A 17,334-nucleotide genomic window follows, 5' to 3' on the forward strand; every position below is an offset into this window, starting at 1 on the left:
AAACATGAATCAATAAATATTTCCTTCATTTAGTAATTCTTTTCCTATTTATACTGTTAGGATGTGTTTAAGTGCTGTCAACCCTTTAACTGTGTGGGCAGGTTTGGTACCTCGTTTGGTCAGTGGCACTGAGTTGGACCTCCTGGCCACTTGTGGTCCTGCTGGATCATCTGTGTCCAAAGCACCCAGTGTTTGTTTCACTTGGAGAAGGGGAGCACTGCTGGGCTCCTGTGAGCGTAACCACTGCACCCTCTCCTTACCTATTTTCAGTGTCACAGGGAGTTTTTTCCTATTAGAAAATGTAAAGTACACACTAATCAGATTGCAAACAATCCTTCTAAGTGGCTAGTGATACACATGAAGAAACCTCATGGTTTACTAATCAGAAGACGGAACAAAATTAATAAATATTTAATTACATGGTGGCAGGGTGGGGGTGAACCAATGAAAAGGGGATTACAGGATAGCTGCAGCCTCTGGAGAAGGCTCTCTTCAGACAAGGAGCCGGAGGATCTCTTCAAACAAGACCCTGCAGAGGCTCCACTTGTTTCTCCTAGGAATGTCTGGAAGGAACAATAAGGTAGGCACCAGCACTTGCCTTAAGAGTGCTGTGTAGAAAAGGCGTTTGACATGACTTCCACTCGGCCTCAGCAGTCACCTTGGCCTTTCACATTTCAAACTATTTTTTGTTCCTTCAGGCTGAGCTGAGGGTCTCTTGAAAACAGGATTAGGCTCCAAGAAAAAACGAAGAAAAGCAGTTCTGTTCCTGCAGATGTGAGGAAGGCAGCCAGGCAGCCGCTGAGGCGCGGACAGGAACGACCGAGGTGGATGGCACGACATTGACCATGAGACCCGTGCTGGGTACCTGCGCTCGGGGGGAGCGGCTCTACCGCTGCGGGGCGCGCTCCGGCGGCCGGAGCTCTGCAGAGCCGCCGTGCCCGGTGCCGGGCGGGTCCGGGTCGGGTCGGACGCTCCGTGCAGGGTCCCGGCTGCGGCCGCCGAAAAAGGAGGGGAGAGCTCCCGCCTGCACAGACCCGCCGAGGCACGGACGGGGTTCGAACCCGTGATCTTCGGTTTACGAGACCGACGCCTTACCACTTGGCCACCGCGCCTGCGTTAAGGACTCCTCCTGACGCCCTTCTATCACTGGCGCCACGCCCGCGCGCCCGCCCACGGCCCGCCCTCGCGCGCCCGCGCTGCCACCTGCCGGGGGCGCGCGGCCCTGAGGCGCTGAGGGCGCGGCAGCGGCTGAGGGGGCGGACCAGGAGGGAGGGATCGGCCGGGGCTGCCGCCGGTCCCGTCTCGTTCTGGCTCTCGCTCTCGGTCTCGCTCTCCCTTCTCCTTCGATTCCCCCCGTCTCTCGCTGTCTCCCGCTCTTGGAGCTGCCAGGAGCCTCCCCTCCGGCTGCGGAGGCGTTGTGAGGGCAGCGCCCTGTGCAGCGCGGCCCCGGGGCTCTGAGGGCGCAGCGTTGGGGACGGCACCGGCCAGCGCGGCTTGCAGAGGGAGAAAAGAGCGGGATCAAAACTTTCCTCCACCAAGAAGAGAAACAGGAATGCAAAACGTTGGAATAACTAAATGGTAAATACTAAATTAAGCACATTTGCTGCCTGGTAGCTGTTCCCTCAAAAAACTCATTGTTGTGAATTGCAGAAAAGATACTTACTAGGTATCTTCTAGACGGGATCGCCTAGATTTTTACAAGTGTGACCTGAAAACAAAAGTTTTAGTTTTCATTTAATGTTCGTTGTGGAGGTCTGTTTAAATTCTCCATGAAACTGTTGCTTGATATCCAAGTTTTATATTCCTTTGGGTGTAGTTTTGGTTTCCTTGTGGAAGAAGTATGTGAACATACTACAGAGCTGTAAAGGTTTAGATCAGAGCAGTGATTTGGTAGTGCCATAATGCAGATGCATTACAAGGTTGATATAGAGCCAAAATAATTTGGCTTGGAAGAGACTTTCAAAGGTCCTCTAGTTGAACCACTCTGCAGTGAGCAGGGAAATACGTAGCCTTTGGGGATGTTCTTTGAATTCTCATAATGGAAAGTCATGCTTGATACCTTGACTGTATGAAAATATTTTAGTTCTTTAAAACTTACCATTTTAGTTTGTCTGTGATAACTCTATGCCTGCCTGTACTTAGACAGAGTGATTTGAATTAGCTTGCCCTGCAGTGAAAAGTGTTTAATTTAAACTACTTTACTGGATAGTCAGCCTTTTTAAAGTGTGTTTGCTGTTACCTTGGATAAACTGCCCCAAAAGTGACCTGGTTTTCCAGTCCCTGTGGGCATAACTGATGGCATGGCCAATCCAAAAGCTTGCTGGAATTTAACTGCTAGTCTTGTGCATCACATGCCCTCATCTGGACTATGGAAAGCTGGGAAATGAGAATAGCACTGTTGTATTCTGCTTTTGTCTTGTCAGTGTAATCACTGCAGCATCTCGAAGTGTGATGGTGTGTAGGAGTGGAAGCTGCCTCCCTCAGCTCTCACCCATGTAGTGTTTATCAACAGGGAGGCCTCAGAGAGCCACTTACCTCCCCTGGCTGAAGGACTTACTCTTTGTGTTACCAAGCTGACAGCAGAAAGGAGTTCAGTTTTAATCATTCATGTTTGACTGATGATATGCCATTTCTGGCCTGCTTGCTTATTACAAAATATATTATGTGCCATACCTGCCAGTTGTAACTTGTCATCACAGTTTCTGTGCAGGTCACATCTGTGTTTATGAATGGTTTTGGATCCTTGGAGCTGAGAGGTAATTCTGTGGTGAGTGCAAGAACTGTTTGAATTGTTGGTGGAATTCATGTGGGGTTTATGTCTTCAAATACACTGCATTTTATTAAATGTATTTGCTTGGCATCAGGAATAGTATTTAATGGTAAATCAACTCCTGTTCATCAAGTTCTTCCTTAACTATATGGAGAGATGGGATCTTCAATTTTAATTCATAAAGATCTTCTAACTAAATTAATAGGAAATGCTTGATAAGGTTTAAAAAATTTGTCTACTCTCTGAGCCTAACTTCCTTAGTGTGTCTGGAGAAACTTTTTGTCTAAACAAAGTGCTGTTTATTGGTGTGCTGATTTATCACAATAGCTTTTATAATTTAAAAAGTTACCTGGATTTTAAAAAACTGTAATTGCTCTTTCAGTGTCTGGATTCTTTTGTTTGGAAGTGTCTTTTATGCTGGTCCTTACCCTTGTTTGAGCTGGGTGTTAAAGCCCTTCCTCCATGCTGAACCCTCCTTGTGCATTAAGGGCTGTTCTCTTCTGACACAAGCTTCTTTTAAACACAACATGGCTTTTCAAAAGGGAAGTCTTAGAGGACTCTATTGCTGAAAAGATACTGGCAGAGATTTTGTTGGATGGAGGAATAATGAACTGTTGTTTTTTTTTTTTCTTTCTTTCTTTCCTTAGCTTCCATATGAGATGGAGGTGTTGGCTTTAGGAGAGGCTTTGATGCCTGTTTCACGTGCAAAACAAGGCCTTTCAACACATTCCCTGACTCTTCAGAGATACAGGGGAGCAATCCTATTTATGTAGATTTGGTGCAATTGAGTTTTATATAGACTTGCTATGGGATGCTGAGGAGCTGGACTACTCCTCAGTGAGTTACTTGAGCTTTGACTTTGTTTTAGCTGTATGAAAGAATGTTTCTGTTCACTATTTTAGTTTCTAATCCATAGCACTTCTCTTGGAAGGGGTTCAAGAATGATGCAGTAGATGGCAGAGTGGCCCTGCAGTCCTTTTTCTGCACAGAAGACTGGAGACTCACAGGTAATTTTTTTACATGAAGGCAATTATTTATCTTAGAGTTTCTAATTTCTTTTATGGATAAACAACTTGAATAGAAAAACACCAGGCCCTGGCTGTTGGCTCTCAGAAGCTCTAATTTGTTACTTTGATTTTGTGTTAGGAATGTCTCGGTAAAGTAGCAGACTATACTTTGAGGGGTGGGGAAATCCATGTGACTTCTTTGCCATCAAAGAAACATCTCCTACGTGAGACATTACAAATACTCTAAGAAATATGTCTCTCTAGCAACATCTGTACTATAAACAACAAGCCAATAGGCAGGAGCAAATGGCATTGAATGTGGTACACAGTAAAGACAAATGTGCTGATGGCCATCTGTAGAGCATGTTTGAATAAATTGAGTTTTTACTGAAAATCAAGGTTTAGCCTGTGGAAAAAGTTCAGCATAATCTCAAGTTTTATCAAGCCTTGTTTTGTGTTTACATCAAACAGTAATATGAACACAGCTTGTGAAAGAAGGTTATGTGTTTGTATTTTGTATTTTGTCACTGTAAAACAATCAAACTCTCAGCTGACACCAAAACAAGTCCTTTATCTCTGTTATACTCCAGCTGTAATTTCTTAATTGCACAAATACATAGTCAAAAAGTGCTGCACTTTGTTTTGCAATACTTGTGTTTGGCATGTGATATCAAAGGTAAGTTTGTGGCATATACAGCCTACAAACTTTTACAATGGTTAAAGTTCACAGAGAAAAGGTATTATATGAAGTTTACAGTGTTTATTAGTAATTTTTAATTTTTTCAGTTTTACTTAATTACTATTTTCTACTTTATGGAGTTTTTAATATTTCACCAAATATTAAAATTTCTAATGTCATCATTGTAGAACAGACTTTCATGAGGAAAGGGTGGGTGATTATTACAGGACCGCCTTCACAAAGGGAAGTGTTATACTATGTATTTAAATGAAAGAAAGCTTGTACAAACAGCTCATTGCTCATTCTCATGAAAAAATGCATTCAGGTGTTCTAGAAGCTGAGCAGAATGCAAATCAAAAATACAAAATCTCACAACCCAACACATCTTGAAAACCTTGGAAGAATTTGGGAAAGTCATGTATTAAAGTGCATTACAAGAGGTTTGTAGTGAGAGGACAAAGGGGAACGGATTCAAACTGAAAGAGAGAAGGTCTGGATTGGGGATTAGGAGGAAGTTCTTTACCGTGAGGCTGCTGAGATACTGGATGAGTCACTCAGAGAAGCTCTGGCTGCCCCATCCCTGGCAGTGTCCAAGGCCAGGTTCAATGGGGCTTGAAGCAACCTGGGATAGTGGAAGGTGTCCTTGCCCAGGACAGGGAACAAGATGAACATCAAGGTCCATTGCAACCCAGGCCATGCTATGAGTAAATGATGCTATATTAAAAAAATGCTAAGAAAAATGGAAATCCAAACCTAAATTTCAAGGGTTCGGGAAGTCTGTTCTTAAAGATTTTGGCTCTGATTTTAAAGACAACCATAATTCTTTTGGGGTTTGTCTAAGTGCAGATTCGTTCTTACTCCTTTTTGTGAGAAGGGTACTTAGAACATAGGCCAAATGTATCAGACTCATAAATGTCAGAATGATATTTTTCATTTTAAGTAGTAACCATGGACAAATGAACAGTTTTCCTTTTTTATTTGAGACACTTGGCAAAAATGCTGAAATATCAAACATTTCCTCAGTAGCTACAATATTGCCACTATGTACAAAATATTTGATAAATGTAGTACACATATAAAAATACAGTATGCATTACATATATACAGTACAATGTGCAAAACATATGGCATTCAAACATATGGAATTGATTTTAGGGGTGCAAACAGCAAATACAAAGGCATCATGGTTCTAGAAAGGCAATACATAAACTGACGCCCTGATTGCCATAATTTGCATTTAGTAAAGTAGTGCTTAAATGAAGAGGGCCCCAGAGACAGGTGTTTATCTTCTTCTTTTCACAAAATGAGATGCTAAGACATAATTATGACTATGAAAAGATGAAGAGAAACATCTACTAGGGTTAGCGTTATTTCTACTGCAAGCAGTACTGTGAAGAAATTCCTATCTGGAAAAAAAGCCTGTGCTATTAGTTACTACAAATTTCTCAAACAACAAAAACAAATCTGTACTGTTAAACATCAAAAACAGCTTTGAAAATATCTACATCCTTAATTTTAAAAAAGTACGGATAACACTTTTGGGGACTTAAATTTCCTATGTTTTAAAATACAAAGTGCCTCCTTTGGCAATATAAATGGCAATGCTTTGGTTCCTATTTAAATGTTTATATTATTATAATTTATTTTAGGCTGTCTTTTGAATATCTGAGCTGTATAATTTTATAAAAATAGTGTGATTCTATAGTTATTAACCATTCCCTGCTTTTTTTTTTTTTTTTTTTTTGAGAATTTGCTCTCATAGCTAGAATGGCTTTTTTTTTGGCTAGATTTCTACAAATACATGTATGCACTTTTAAATTAAAAACACTTTATATTCAGTACTGGACACTACAGAATGATGTAGGTGTCTCTTTTTTGCACTTTATTCCTAGCAAACTGGTATAAAAGGAGTATTTGAGATTGGTTTCAGGTTTTAATGTATGCTCTTTATTGGCCACGTATATACTATATGTAACTCAATTCCACAATCTCCCACGAAATACCTTCTGGGCTATGGTCTAGAAGTCACTGAAAGGTGATTTCACAGACCACAATACAAAGAGTTTCAACAGAACATTTACTAGAGATAAGTGGAAGATTTTTTTTCCAGTTTTAACAGAGTTTTCTTTAAGTTTATAATATACTTAAGATGTCATCCAAATAATAATTGTTTACATCGGTGAACTTTCCTGTGTTTTGATTACATAATGCCCTTCCAGTTCAATGTATCTTGTAATTGCAGTTTCTTTGCCTTGAATATAATTTAGCAGCTTGTGCTTGTGTTCTCATTACAGTACCTACATGTTTGAGGCACCTGAATATTTGAGATTATGTAACAGAAAAGTTTGACACTTCTGTTTGGATCACCATCTTCTCTGAACATGACTCTTGTTGGTGAATTTAGAAATAACTGGGAAATAAATGTATTAAGTAGTAATCATTTCTAAAAGCTGTGGCCTCAGCTTTTTGAAGTTCTGATTCTGCAGATCTGCAAGCCCACATTACTGGGTTATACTTTAAATTTCTGTAGAAAACAACTGCCATAAATTAATGTTATTGTCAGAGAGAGTATGACAATGCTCTTTTAACTATTTCTAATGTTAAAACAAAATTTGGCCTGCATACTTCCTTGCTGTAACTGATGCTGAATGGCATGAAAAGTGTGCAAATTCCATTTCTCTACTAAACACAGGATGTGACTCCTCTTGAGTAACATGAGCATAGGAAAACATTGTCTGAGCTCTCTCTGTCTAGATGTGAAAACAACCAACTTTTGATTTTCATACTGATTAAAAGGTATTCTAAATTATTTTGAAGGACCCACTAACACCACATTTGATAGGATGCGTTCTGTTAGTATACTGCAGCCATTAAATGGCAAATTTAGTGCCAGTGCATTCCTTTGCAACTGTTCTCGTAATGAGAAAGATTCAGTTCTGTGCAGTCAAACTGCACAGTCATGATTAATTTCTAAGATGTATTTGTGCTACAAAAATTTTCATGTAAAACATGCACACACAAAAGTCTAAGCAAAACCTATTTCTGCCATAAACAGGCATATACAACTGTGGCAAACATATCACATTTCAGAACAAAGTCTAAAGCAAACCATTTTATATAAGGTTTAATACACAATTCTGAAATGTACAGAAAAGTAATCACACATTCCCTACACTAGAATATTTGTACTTCAGAAACTAAAATGATCCCTTAATTTTTTTTTTTCCAAATAGATGTTCAGAGCAGAAAGCTATACCACACTGATAACAAGACATCTCAACTGTTTGGATTTATTTTTGCACAAAGATTCCTATGGATTAATTAACATTCTACACTGCCAATAAGGGTAATTCTGTAGCAAGATGACTTTGCCAGTTTCAAGCTGTATTTACATGCACATCAAAAATGACAGTACAGTTGCTCTAGGTTAATTTGTCGTCTAAAAATTAATTTACTTGCCTCTTATTTAATCAGGAGGCAGGGTCAAAAAGGGATAACTCTAACCACACATATATTGTATGATGTCTGGTGTATCACACATAATAAACTGACAGTACTGCAGAACACTAAATTTCATTCAGAGTTGTTCCTATCAGACCAAGAGTCCTTAATTCTTATTCTTGTAACAGCCGAGGGCACTTCGTATCTCAGAGTATCAGCTCCCAAGACAGGATGATGAACAGGAATGCAAAAAGTTGAATGTTAAGTGTTCACTCTTATTGGAAAGTCCTATACCATCAAAGCTTAAGGCAGACAGTCCACATGTAATATTGTACTTAAGTATTGTAGGCACAGCAAAAAAGAGTAAGGAATTATGTCTTTCAACTGCGTGTAGTGAAAATCTCCAAAGATTGTTTTCTTGTACTTAGTTTCATATTACAGTAATTGGCCAGTAAAACCAGTGAAGATACATAATGATTTAAAGTGCTGTAATTGATATGATGCAAACATATGGTATCAGTTCAAACCCTGAATCAATGATGTAATACATTATTTTATCTGAAGCCAATGGAATTCTGTCATATCAGTCAACCAGACTGCATTATATCTCGAGACACAAATTTTCAGTTAATTCCATAACATTTTCTGACAAAAGTATTTGTTTGATGTTAACATGATTGTGTTTTGTTTTTCGTTTTGAAAATGTGATGAAGGTTGCTAAATGGATAACAGCTATTTACTGTTTTCAGTATTTCTTTGATACATATCATGATTCTAACAAGTAGGCAAAAGCTTTAGGGCATTTTTTCATTCAATCCTACAGAATTGTATTTTTGAAGCTTATGGGTGAGGAAAGAACCATGCAATGAGATCAGTTTTCAGACTAGCAAAACATACAATGTTTCCCCATTTCAGGAAACACGGAGTGTTTCCTTTTATCTTAACTTAGGAATTCCCTAATAGGAAGTTCCAATTTTGTGTTTGATTATCAGCCTCCATCATCTATGGCAACATTTAAAGGCTATTACCTGAGAGACAACCATAGAATGTCAAAGTATATTAGTTCTACTTGAATTTTTTGTTTGTTTTTCTAACTGCTTTCAAAATAGACTCTGGAAACAACAACTAAGGGCATTAAAACAAACAAAAAAATTCATATGCTGTGCTGTGAGGTCAGAGCTTAATTTTTGCTATTCTCTGTTTCAGATATGCAATATGCCTTCTTATCACAAACAATACATTCTGATCCTGGTGTTTAGGATTCACACTGAGCAGCTTCTCTGTTGGTTTTCCTGATGTTATGTAGTGGTTGACAAAGCTGTTCAACAGACGAAGTGTTCATTAAGAAATTATGGTTTGTCCTGTAAGCAGTCCCCTGCAACTTGATCTTGTCCTATAAACATCTTTTATGGAGGGCATTTGGACTATTCTTGCATAGATGCTTGCAGGATTGTAGTATACAATACTATTAATTAAACTTTTCTACTTCCTCAAACTTTTCTAATATGCTGAGATACTGGATTCAATGATCTAACAAAGTTGTATTTTGTTAGACAAAACAAAGTATCCTCAAACACAAAGCACAATGGGATATTTACTTCCATTATAATAATCTCTTGTTTGAAGACCACTGTGTTCCCCTCTGTTCACAAAAATAAGCTATATAAAGTTAAAAGAGTATACAAATAACTGTCTGATATACACATTAAAACCTACCTATTAAATCCAAAGCATTGCTATAGAAAATTCAGTGTTCTCAATATTACCTGGCTTCAGTGACAGTGGATTTCTTGCAATTATACTTAATATCCCTTTGGATGCAGTTAAATTCCTCCCTCATGATTAAAGAATGGGGGAAGTGTTTTAAAATCCACAAAAGCAAAATATAAAAACGATTTGAACAAATTAAGAGACTAGATATATGAAATTTCACTGAACCAGCCAGTGCTTCTACTTGCCCTTGCCCTCACAATTAGTTCTGAACCTGGCTCAGGCTTTCCACAGGAACAATGAAGTGCAGTGATACCTCCCTCCCCTCTCCCAGACATTTGTTCACTGGGTCAATACAGAGAACTGACATCTCACTCTAAGTTTAGTCATGTTGTGTTGCTCATTTAAGCATTACAAGGTCAGAGATGTAACTTCTTTCTTAAATATCTGTGATACATTTACCTTGGAGTACTTTTAATCACGAAGTACAATTATCCTTTCTTGACTTGTGAAATACAGCTTTCAGAGGGCCCTGATCTGCATTACTGATAGGTGCATAAAGTGATTCACTGTTGTAAACTTGAAAATCAATACGGAATTAGCTTCAAGCATTTGTTCTTCCAAACATTACTGTCTTAGTTTATGTTAACTGCAATCAGAACGGTATAATAATGGACCTCTGCTGTAAAGAGACTTGCAGGTCGTGTTCTCATTGGCTATAAATTAATCCCAGTGCAACTGCAGATCTTGTGGATCTAGAAAGTCAGTGGAAAACACACTTGGGGCAGCAGAACTGAGAGGGGTGAGTCCAGATGAGGAGCTAGGCATTGTAATGTCCAGCCATTCCATATTGTCCAAATTTGTATCGGGAAGGTCAAGAGACAGACAAGAATTACTAGTAGTAAACTGTGGGTCAGATGTTTCCATGGGTGAATGAGAGTTATCTAAAATGCTGGAGTGATTAAGCAGATCATTCTGGAGGTCTTCAATTAAAGAAAATGACTCTCTGTCCTCATTACTGCTTGTCAGTTGAGGAATTTCATTACCTGATGGTAAAGTTCCATCCAAGAGGGCTTCAAGTTGGTTTTCCAAACTTATAGATAAACTGGTCGTTGGTTCTAAGGACACAGGAGGAGGGGCCATTTGGATCTGCGGAGGTGGACGGGATATTACTGTGTTCACTGGCATTGTAGTGATGTTGGCTGTTACTGGTCTCATTTTAGATATGGGAGATGGTTCTTCTTTTATTGGAAGGGAAATCTCTGTAATAAAAAAACCCCACTGTTGAATTCAAACAGATAATGACATAATATCCTCAAACTTATAACTTCCAGCCCACTTTAGGATGCATCCAAAGTGAATTAAGGGCAGTAACAGTCACTTTGCTGCTCCACTCATATTCACACACATCACTCTGGCACAGCCTCCATGAACAATAGAGTATTTTTTAAAAGTCCCAGAGTTCAGCTTTCAGTGATAGCTCAGCCAATTAGTATGAGTGTTGACAAAAAAAGGAATGTATCTCTAGATATTACCTTAACCTCCTTCATGTTTATAGTTCTTCTCATTAACTGGAATAATTATGGAACCAACACATTTCCTTGTCTAGAGAAGAGTACACAAACCAATTTTCAGTTTCATCCGTTTAGTACTGTCCACATTGGTTAATTAAGAGTTCACGGGATGAAATTATGTGATTAAGAAGCATTTATTCCCAATTCTAGAATCTAAAACTACACTTCTTTATAAGACAGTGGAAGTAACAGTAAGGGGAAATAAAGCATAAGTTCCAATTTATTCTTATATGTGAATGAAGCCCAAAAACAAGACAGACAAATATGCAAATAAATCCTCTAGCACAAGTGACGTTCCTAGCAGAAAAAATATACCTGACAATGCATTTTGTGCTGGTTTTCCAAGCAAAACCCCACATCCTTCTAACTTTCCTAAAGTACATTAGTAAACAAAACATTTTTCAGTGCAGAGCTTACTTACATTAAGTGCAACAGCCCTGAATGCTTTACTTTGTTTTTTTTTCATAAAGATGACATAATTTGGCTTGAGTTGTTGAGTACTCAAGTTACTTATCTCAGTCTACTCACATTTTCTGCAGGTGACCTTGTAATTTGCTTTGAAAAAGAAAAAAATACTCTGATGTTTAGAAAATGGCTAAAGTCTTCCAGTAGCTGAGAACCCATCCCTCTGCCCTGGCATTCACTCCTGTCAAGATCCTTATATGACAGCAGTTACAAACCATTCCGTTAATTGAATCACTTGGCACCACAACATTTCCCAGTATTGTAATGGCTTCCTAGTCTACTAAGCCTAATCATGGCTGAAAGCCTCCTTCTTTTACGGCTGAGCTACTCTGTTTATTACTCTAGTTATATCACTGCCTTTCTGATAGCTCTCTTATTTTAACTGACATAAAGTTGTTATTCATTAATGTCTCCATGTAGTTCATGCAGACTTTTCCCAGTAATGTATCTTTGATGTTTATAGTTGATAACACATAGTTATATTTAATGAAATTTTACTATCAACATGCTTTAACTCTTACCTTATTCTATTCTTTGTATAATTTCAATAAATACGTTATGGACTTGCCGAACCTTTCTAATTTTGATAAAGTATGTCTGTGCTAACCTAAGGTGTTATTTTAATCATTTGAATGCTTTAGAGATTATTGTAAAGGTCTGCTTCAGCTAATTTGCAAGCATTGAAGTTCCACAGCAGGTTCACTGTTTGTGTTTTGGTAAGTGTTTTCTTTAATAAGGAACTAAGCAAATTTTCAGAATTTTCAGAAATTTAGCTTTTTCAGGCTAGATAGATTCCAACTCCTGTCCGTAAAAGAATTCTCATTTGATTACAGCAGCAAGTTTTCATTACCAGGTTTTATATTTTTACATCACACAGCTGTCAATGAGCTTACCTCCACTCTTGATAAGAATATCAAAAAGATCATCCATCTGCTGACTGTGTGCACTGGAAATCTGTAGTGCAGGAGAACAGGGTTATTCTCTTTCATGTAGCATTTTTTCCTATGCTCATTGTTCCTAGTTCCTATCAACAGTATGTAAATACTAACCTATAATAAAGACTAAAATCCTTAATATGAAATTGTCTATCTAGAAAACAGATACTTTGGAGAAACATTTGCAATCTCTATAGTTGGTTTCAGTACAAAGGAATAGAGAAAAAGCATGACAAAGCCTTCATGAAGGCAACCTAGGAGAGAGGTGCAGGAAGCTACGGATCAGGAGAGTTACTGGCCCCATTTTGTACCAGGGTAATAATAACTGCAGCACTTTGGGGTTGCAAACCCTGCTCTACCATCTCTCAGAGATAGCCTGTGAATGTCCATCATGTAAGATACATTTCAATAGTGTCTTCGGGGCTTTTTCCCAATTTGTAAATTTATGTTCTTTTCTTTTTTTAAAGGAGAGGGTAAGCTTTTAAGAATTGCTCATCTTTGTTTTAAACAGCCATCCCCTAAATAACTGACCCTTAAGCAAAAGGTAAGAAAACCCCCCACAAACCCACTCATTCAAAAAGTCCAGAAAAAGTGGAGACTTTCATGAAGGTCTGAAGAAGTGTTTTAAACCATTGCTTATACTCCAAGGATGGGAAGTGATTTGTCATCAGGAGATCTAGTGGGGAACCCCTGGCTAACTGGTAGGGATAGAGTGACATAAGACAACCTGTGTGCCCTCACTGTGGGGATGTCCCACACATGCCAAGGACACAGGAAAGGGCATTAGACACCATAGGTGTGCCTGCCACCACAAAAACGCAGCCAACACAAGGCTACAAGGTTTTATCTTTTGAAGTAGTTCTGAAATGCACAAAATTAGGAATACTCATTAGTTTTGTTTACAGATTTGCTCCAATACAAAGGAACTTCTACCCTTATCAAGGTTAAACACTACACAGGATTGTTCACCAAGATCACTCAGTACAGACTCTTTTCAAGCAAGCACCTAAGCTCATGTTTGCCTGTGTGTATAAACACATTCACATTATCCTCAACTTCACTCACTTTGGAAAATATGAACATATTTCCTCTCTTAAGTGTGGGGTTTGGGTATCCCATATTCTCAAAACAAGTAATTTGAAGGCTAGTTACTGTTAGTAGCAACAGCAGCATTATCCCAATTTGATGTATCACCAACTGGGAACTGTAAGACTTATTTACATATATGCTACTTTAATAAAAGAATAATGAAACAGGAGTCCACTGGTTAAACACAGTTATGAAACTAGTGACAGGGTATCTTAAAAAATCTTTACACCGAACAAAAAAAATCAAAACCTAAAACAAGCAGTGGCTTTGGTAATTGTAGAGAAAAGTTTTGTTTAACAGACTAAAGAAGATAAGTACCTCACGCTGTGATGGCTGAATACTGCGGGTCTGTTTTATGGCCTCTTCGTAACGAGGAGGATCTTTTGTCTTGGACACTGTGTTGTTGAAGAGGGGCTGCTGAACAATGTAAGGCTGGGCTTGAGATGGAGACCCAGGCTGCATGAAATGGCAAAATAATGACTAAATAATGTGATTTAGTGAATTCAGGATATATCAAGCTCTACAGATTATTCTATTTTGTCACATCAATCTACGTATTAGTGTAATCAGAGGGATAAAATAAGTTTCTTTCTCCCTAACACATATGCATATATAAGCATTATTAAAATCTACAAAACATTCTTCTTTGAGTGAACTGCCATATTAAGCAGTCACATGTTATATAAGAATAGTAATATAAACCTGAACCTTATGGAAGACTGTTGAGATATCCTTACCTTGTTGGGAGCAGCAGGTCCATTCTGCACAGAAGGGACCTGATTACCACCAGGGTGAATGTTAGAATTTGATGTTTTATTAATAAAAGATTGTGAAGGTGTTGAAACTGGTGCAGTCTGATAGGAAAATACTGCATTTGATGTGGCAGGTGGAAAAACCTGAAAAGGATTAACAGATAAGTCTCAGATTGTGGGTTTTTTAGTTTTTAAAAAAAGGGTAATATTGGATAAATTACATTAATGCAATATAAGACTTTTTTTCTAAAAGATTTTCTTGCTTAAATTCCCTATTAAGTGAATGTTATTTATACTGATTTTTCCTTTCAGTGGAATAATTTTTAAATTCAGAACAGTTAGTTTCTGAAAGAAACTTTGTGCTCTGACATACTTTCATTCATCACTCATTACTAACAACATTTTCCTGCAACTTTCCAGGAAGCATGAGTAAAGTGTATGGAACAGTTCAATAGCATATCCATGATTTCCCCATCTAGTGGACAGTCAATAACATGAGCTTATTTCTGACCTGATACAAACATTTGCCCTCTCTTGCTGGTTTTAAGACAGAATGGTTTGTCTGTGCCATATAATTCTAATTTTTTTTGTTAAGTACCTACAGGTATCTATGAGGATTGAGGGAGATGCAAAAGATAAAACTGATGAACACGGGTATCAATTATAAGTTTGGTTACTGGTATATTAAAGTTTTTATTTCTTCAACTGGTAGTTCACATACTCATTGCAAATGATTCCCAGCAGTATCCTGCTCCTCATACTTTGGAATTAAAGGGAGATGAAGAGAAGCTATGAATGCATCAGCAAGTAAGGCTGTTTTAAATTCAGTATCACTCCCAAATACCTTTATAACAAAGGTGACAAATCTTATGTCATGGATGGTCATGCTGAATGCATGAGGGGTGTCCTGATCTGTTGTATCACATAATTTTTTTTCATTTTGATGTAAAATCCAGTGCAATAGCAAGCTGCAAACTCTGCTGGGAACTGTGGTCTTTATGACAACTCATCTGAATAACGGGGAGGACTGGAGTGTACAGATGTTGGTTATGTTCTACAGACATTTCAAGGAACTGGGAGGCAGCAATGGCAGCAAGCTGCCAGTCTCTGGTACAAGTACATGCCTCAGGATGACTGGAAAATTTCTCTATAGGACCTATTGCATTAACAAGGTAATATTAGCCCCTCACCAAATCCCAGAGAACCTGCATGAAATCTGCATTTAGGATGTATGTCAGTTTTGACTTCTGGAGGATAACCTCAATGTCCATGAAATTACAGACTGAACAAGCAGTGTGAAGGGTATTGATGCTCCTTTAGCTGTGTTCCCCTTTACTACCCATAAGGTAAGTTCTTATCTGCAACAATAGCCCAAGCAGAGGTAGATAAGGTTACACTGCTCAGGTACAATTCCCAAGTCACAGCAGAACATGGGGTTCATGATGCACTTTTGTAAACTGAGATAAGAACTCCGAAGGCTGAGATATAACAGTTATATAATATACTGTAAAAATGACCCTCTACATCCTGGAATTTGAGTTGTTTCTGAATTATCTGTCCATAGGGGCAGGCTGGAAAACCTTGCTGTCCACTGATAAGGATGTAATAAAGGTCCAAAACTAATCTCCATGTTCCTAATAACAGAGGTCAGTCTAGAAGAGGCTCAGAGGAGGAGAAAACCCTTTCTTTTGTGATGACTGGTGCTGATGGGTTGATATCGGTTCCCATATGAACATAACTGGATTGGCAGTCACAACTGTACATCCAGTGCTGAGGAACATGTTTTGGAATGGGACATTGCATAGCTGACTGGTTTTGGTAGAGAGGAAGAGAAGGATCTCTCTGAATCATACCCTACCATCCTTAAGAGGATGTATGGTAGGGTTTTAACTCACTGGAATTACCATCCTCAAGATCTTGAGTCCATAGCTTTCTTCATAAAGAGGGATGAAATCAACAAGTAAAGTCACAAAACCAGAATAAACTTCTATAAAAGAATAAATCTTTGAAGTCATAAGTAAAAGCTTTCTCTTAAGAACTGCCTATGAGAATCTCCCATTTAGAGCCAGTGGCAAATAAGAGAAACTGACTGGAATATACCTGGTACACACCACTTGTGCCAAGCGTAAGGAAGGATGTAGTAAGAGTCATGCCCTAAGTGTACCATTAAGATTAAAAGTTTTTTGACAATGTATTTATCTGCAACTGAAAAATAAAGTCCTGCACAGAATAAAATTTTGGGAAAAGGTGTTACAAGCCCATTGTATCACACAGAAGAACATGGTACAGATGTTAGGTGACTCGATCATTTGTATATAACACAGATGACACATAAAAGATTCTAAAAGTACTGCCTAGAACTAGATGTTACAACTATTTATCTTAATGTTTATCGCTATCCACAAACCTTTCTGATTTGTTGGGTTTGACCAAGTGCGTGCTGCGTGATGGTATTTTGTTTTGATTGTGGAGCATGCATCTGAGGTGCTGTCTGCACCAGGCCAGAGGAAGAGATAGGAGCAGGTATTTGTGATGGGGTCTGTATTCCAGCTTGTGATTGAGCCTAAAGGATGAAGATAAAATATTTGCATTATTTGTATCTCACTGTAAGTTACATCATGTAAAAATCTATTACACACCTTATGCAGAATAGCAGTAACACATATTCTGGGAGGAAGGAGTGGGAACTGTACAGGAAACCAAACTGGTACTGTGTTTGGAACTGGGGAGTTCCTAGCTAAAAGGTCATGTTTATGTTGCCAACAGTTTAAGACAAAGACTAACTGGAGAGAGTCCAGCAGAAATGCTAAAAATAACAGGGAACAGAGAGAGCAGAAATCAGTAAGAAAGGACTATGAGAACTAGCTTGAGTAATCAGAAGACAATACTGATGATGCAAGAAAAAGGTTGCT

At 38.4% G+C, this 17,334-nt stretch overlaps 1 protein-coding gene, 1 long non-coding RNA gene and 1 other non-coding gene across 6 annotated transcripts in view; 1 reads left to right on the forward strand and 2 right to left on the reverse strand.

Annotated features, from left to right (window-relative positions):
- Window positions 1–1,040: 1,040 nt before the first annotated feature.
- TRNAT-CGU (transfer RNA threonine (anticodon CGU)) lies at window positions 1,041–1,112 on the reverse strand. Its single transcript has one exon. It is a non-coding gene; the product is annotated as a tRNA-Thr (tRNA).
- Window positions 1,113–1,502: 390 nt separating this feature from the next.
- Window positions 1,503–17,334, forward strand: part of LOC110478889 (uncharacterized) — a 44,413-nt gene continuing 28,581 nt past the window's right edge. Inside the window, exons 1-3 of the long non-coding RNA XR_002466832.3 lie at window positions 1,503–1,578; window positions 2,700–2,767; window positions 3,702–3,777. This is a non-coding gene — a long non-coding RNA (uncharacterized LOC110478889). The remainder of the gene's footprint in view (window positions 1,579–2,699; window positions 2,768–3,701; window positions 3,778–17,334) is intronic.
- MRTFB (myocardin related transcription factor B) overlaps window positions 5,418–17,334 on the reverse strand; it is a 69,327-nt gene continuing 57,410 nt past the window's right edge. For 3 of the 4 annotated variants that reach the window (XM_021545782.3, XM_021545783.3, XM_021545784.3), the window contains 5 exons: window positions 16,830–16,985; window positions 14,408–14,566; window positions 13,989–14,126; window positions 12,540–12,600; window positions 5,418–10,869 (listed from right to left, as the gene is read on the reverse strand). In XM_021545782.3, the coding sequence (XP_021401457.2) occupies window positions 10,331–10,869; window positions 12,540–12,600; window positions 13,989–14,126; window positions 14,408–14,566; window positions 16,830–16,985 (1,053 nt within the window). In that variant the 3' untranslated portion in view covers window positions 5,418–10,330. The remainder of the gene's footprint in view (window positions 10,870–12,539; window positions 12,601–13,988; window positions 14,127–14,407; window positions 14,567–16,829; window positions 16,986–17,334) is intronic. The other variant, XM_021545785.3, reaches the window with a different exon arrangement.

This window comes from Lonchura striata, chromosome 16 (genome assembly GCF_046129695.1).
Source record: "Lonchura striata isolate bLonStr1 chromosome 16, bLonStr1.mat, whole genome shotgun sequence".
In the NCBI taxonomy this organism is placed as follows: Eukaryota; Metazoa; Chordata; class Aves; order Passeriformes; family Estrildidae; genus Lonchura; species Lonchura striata.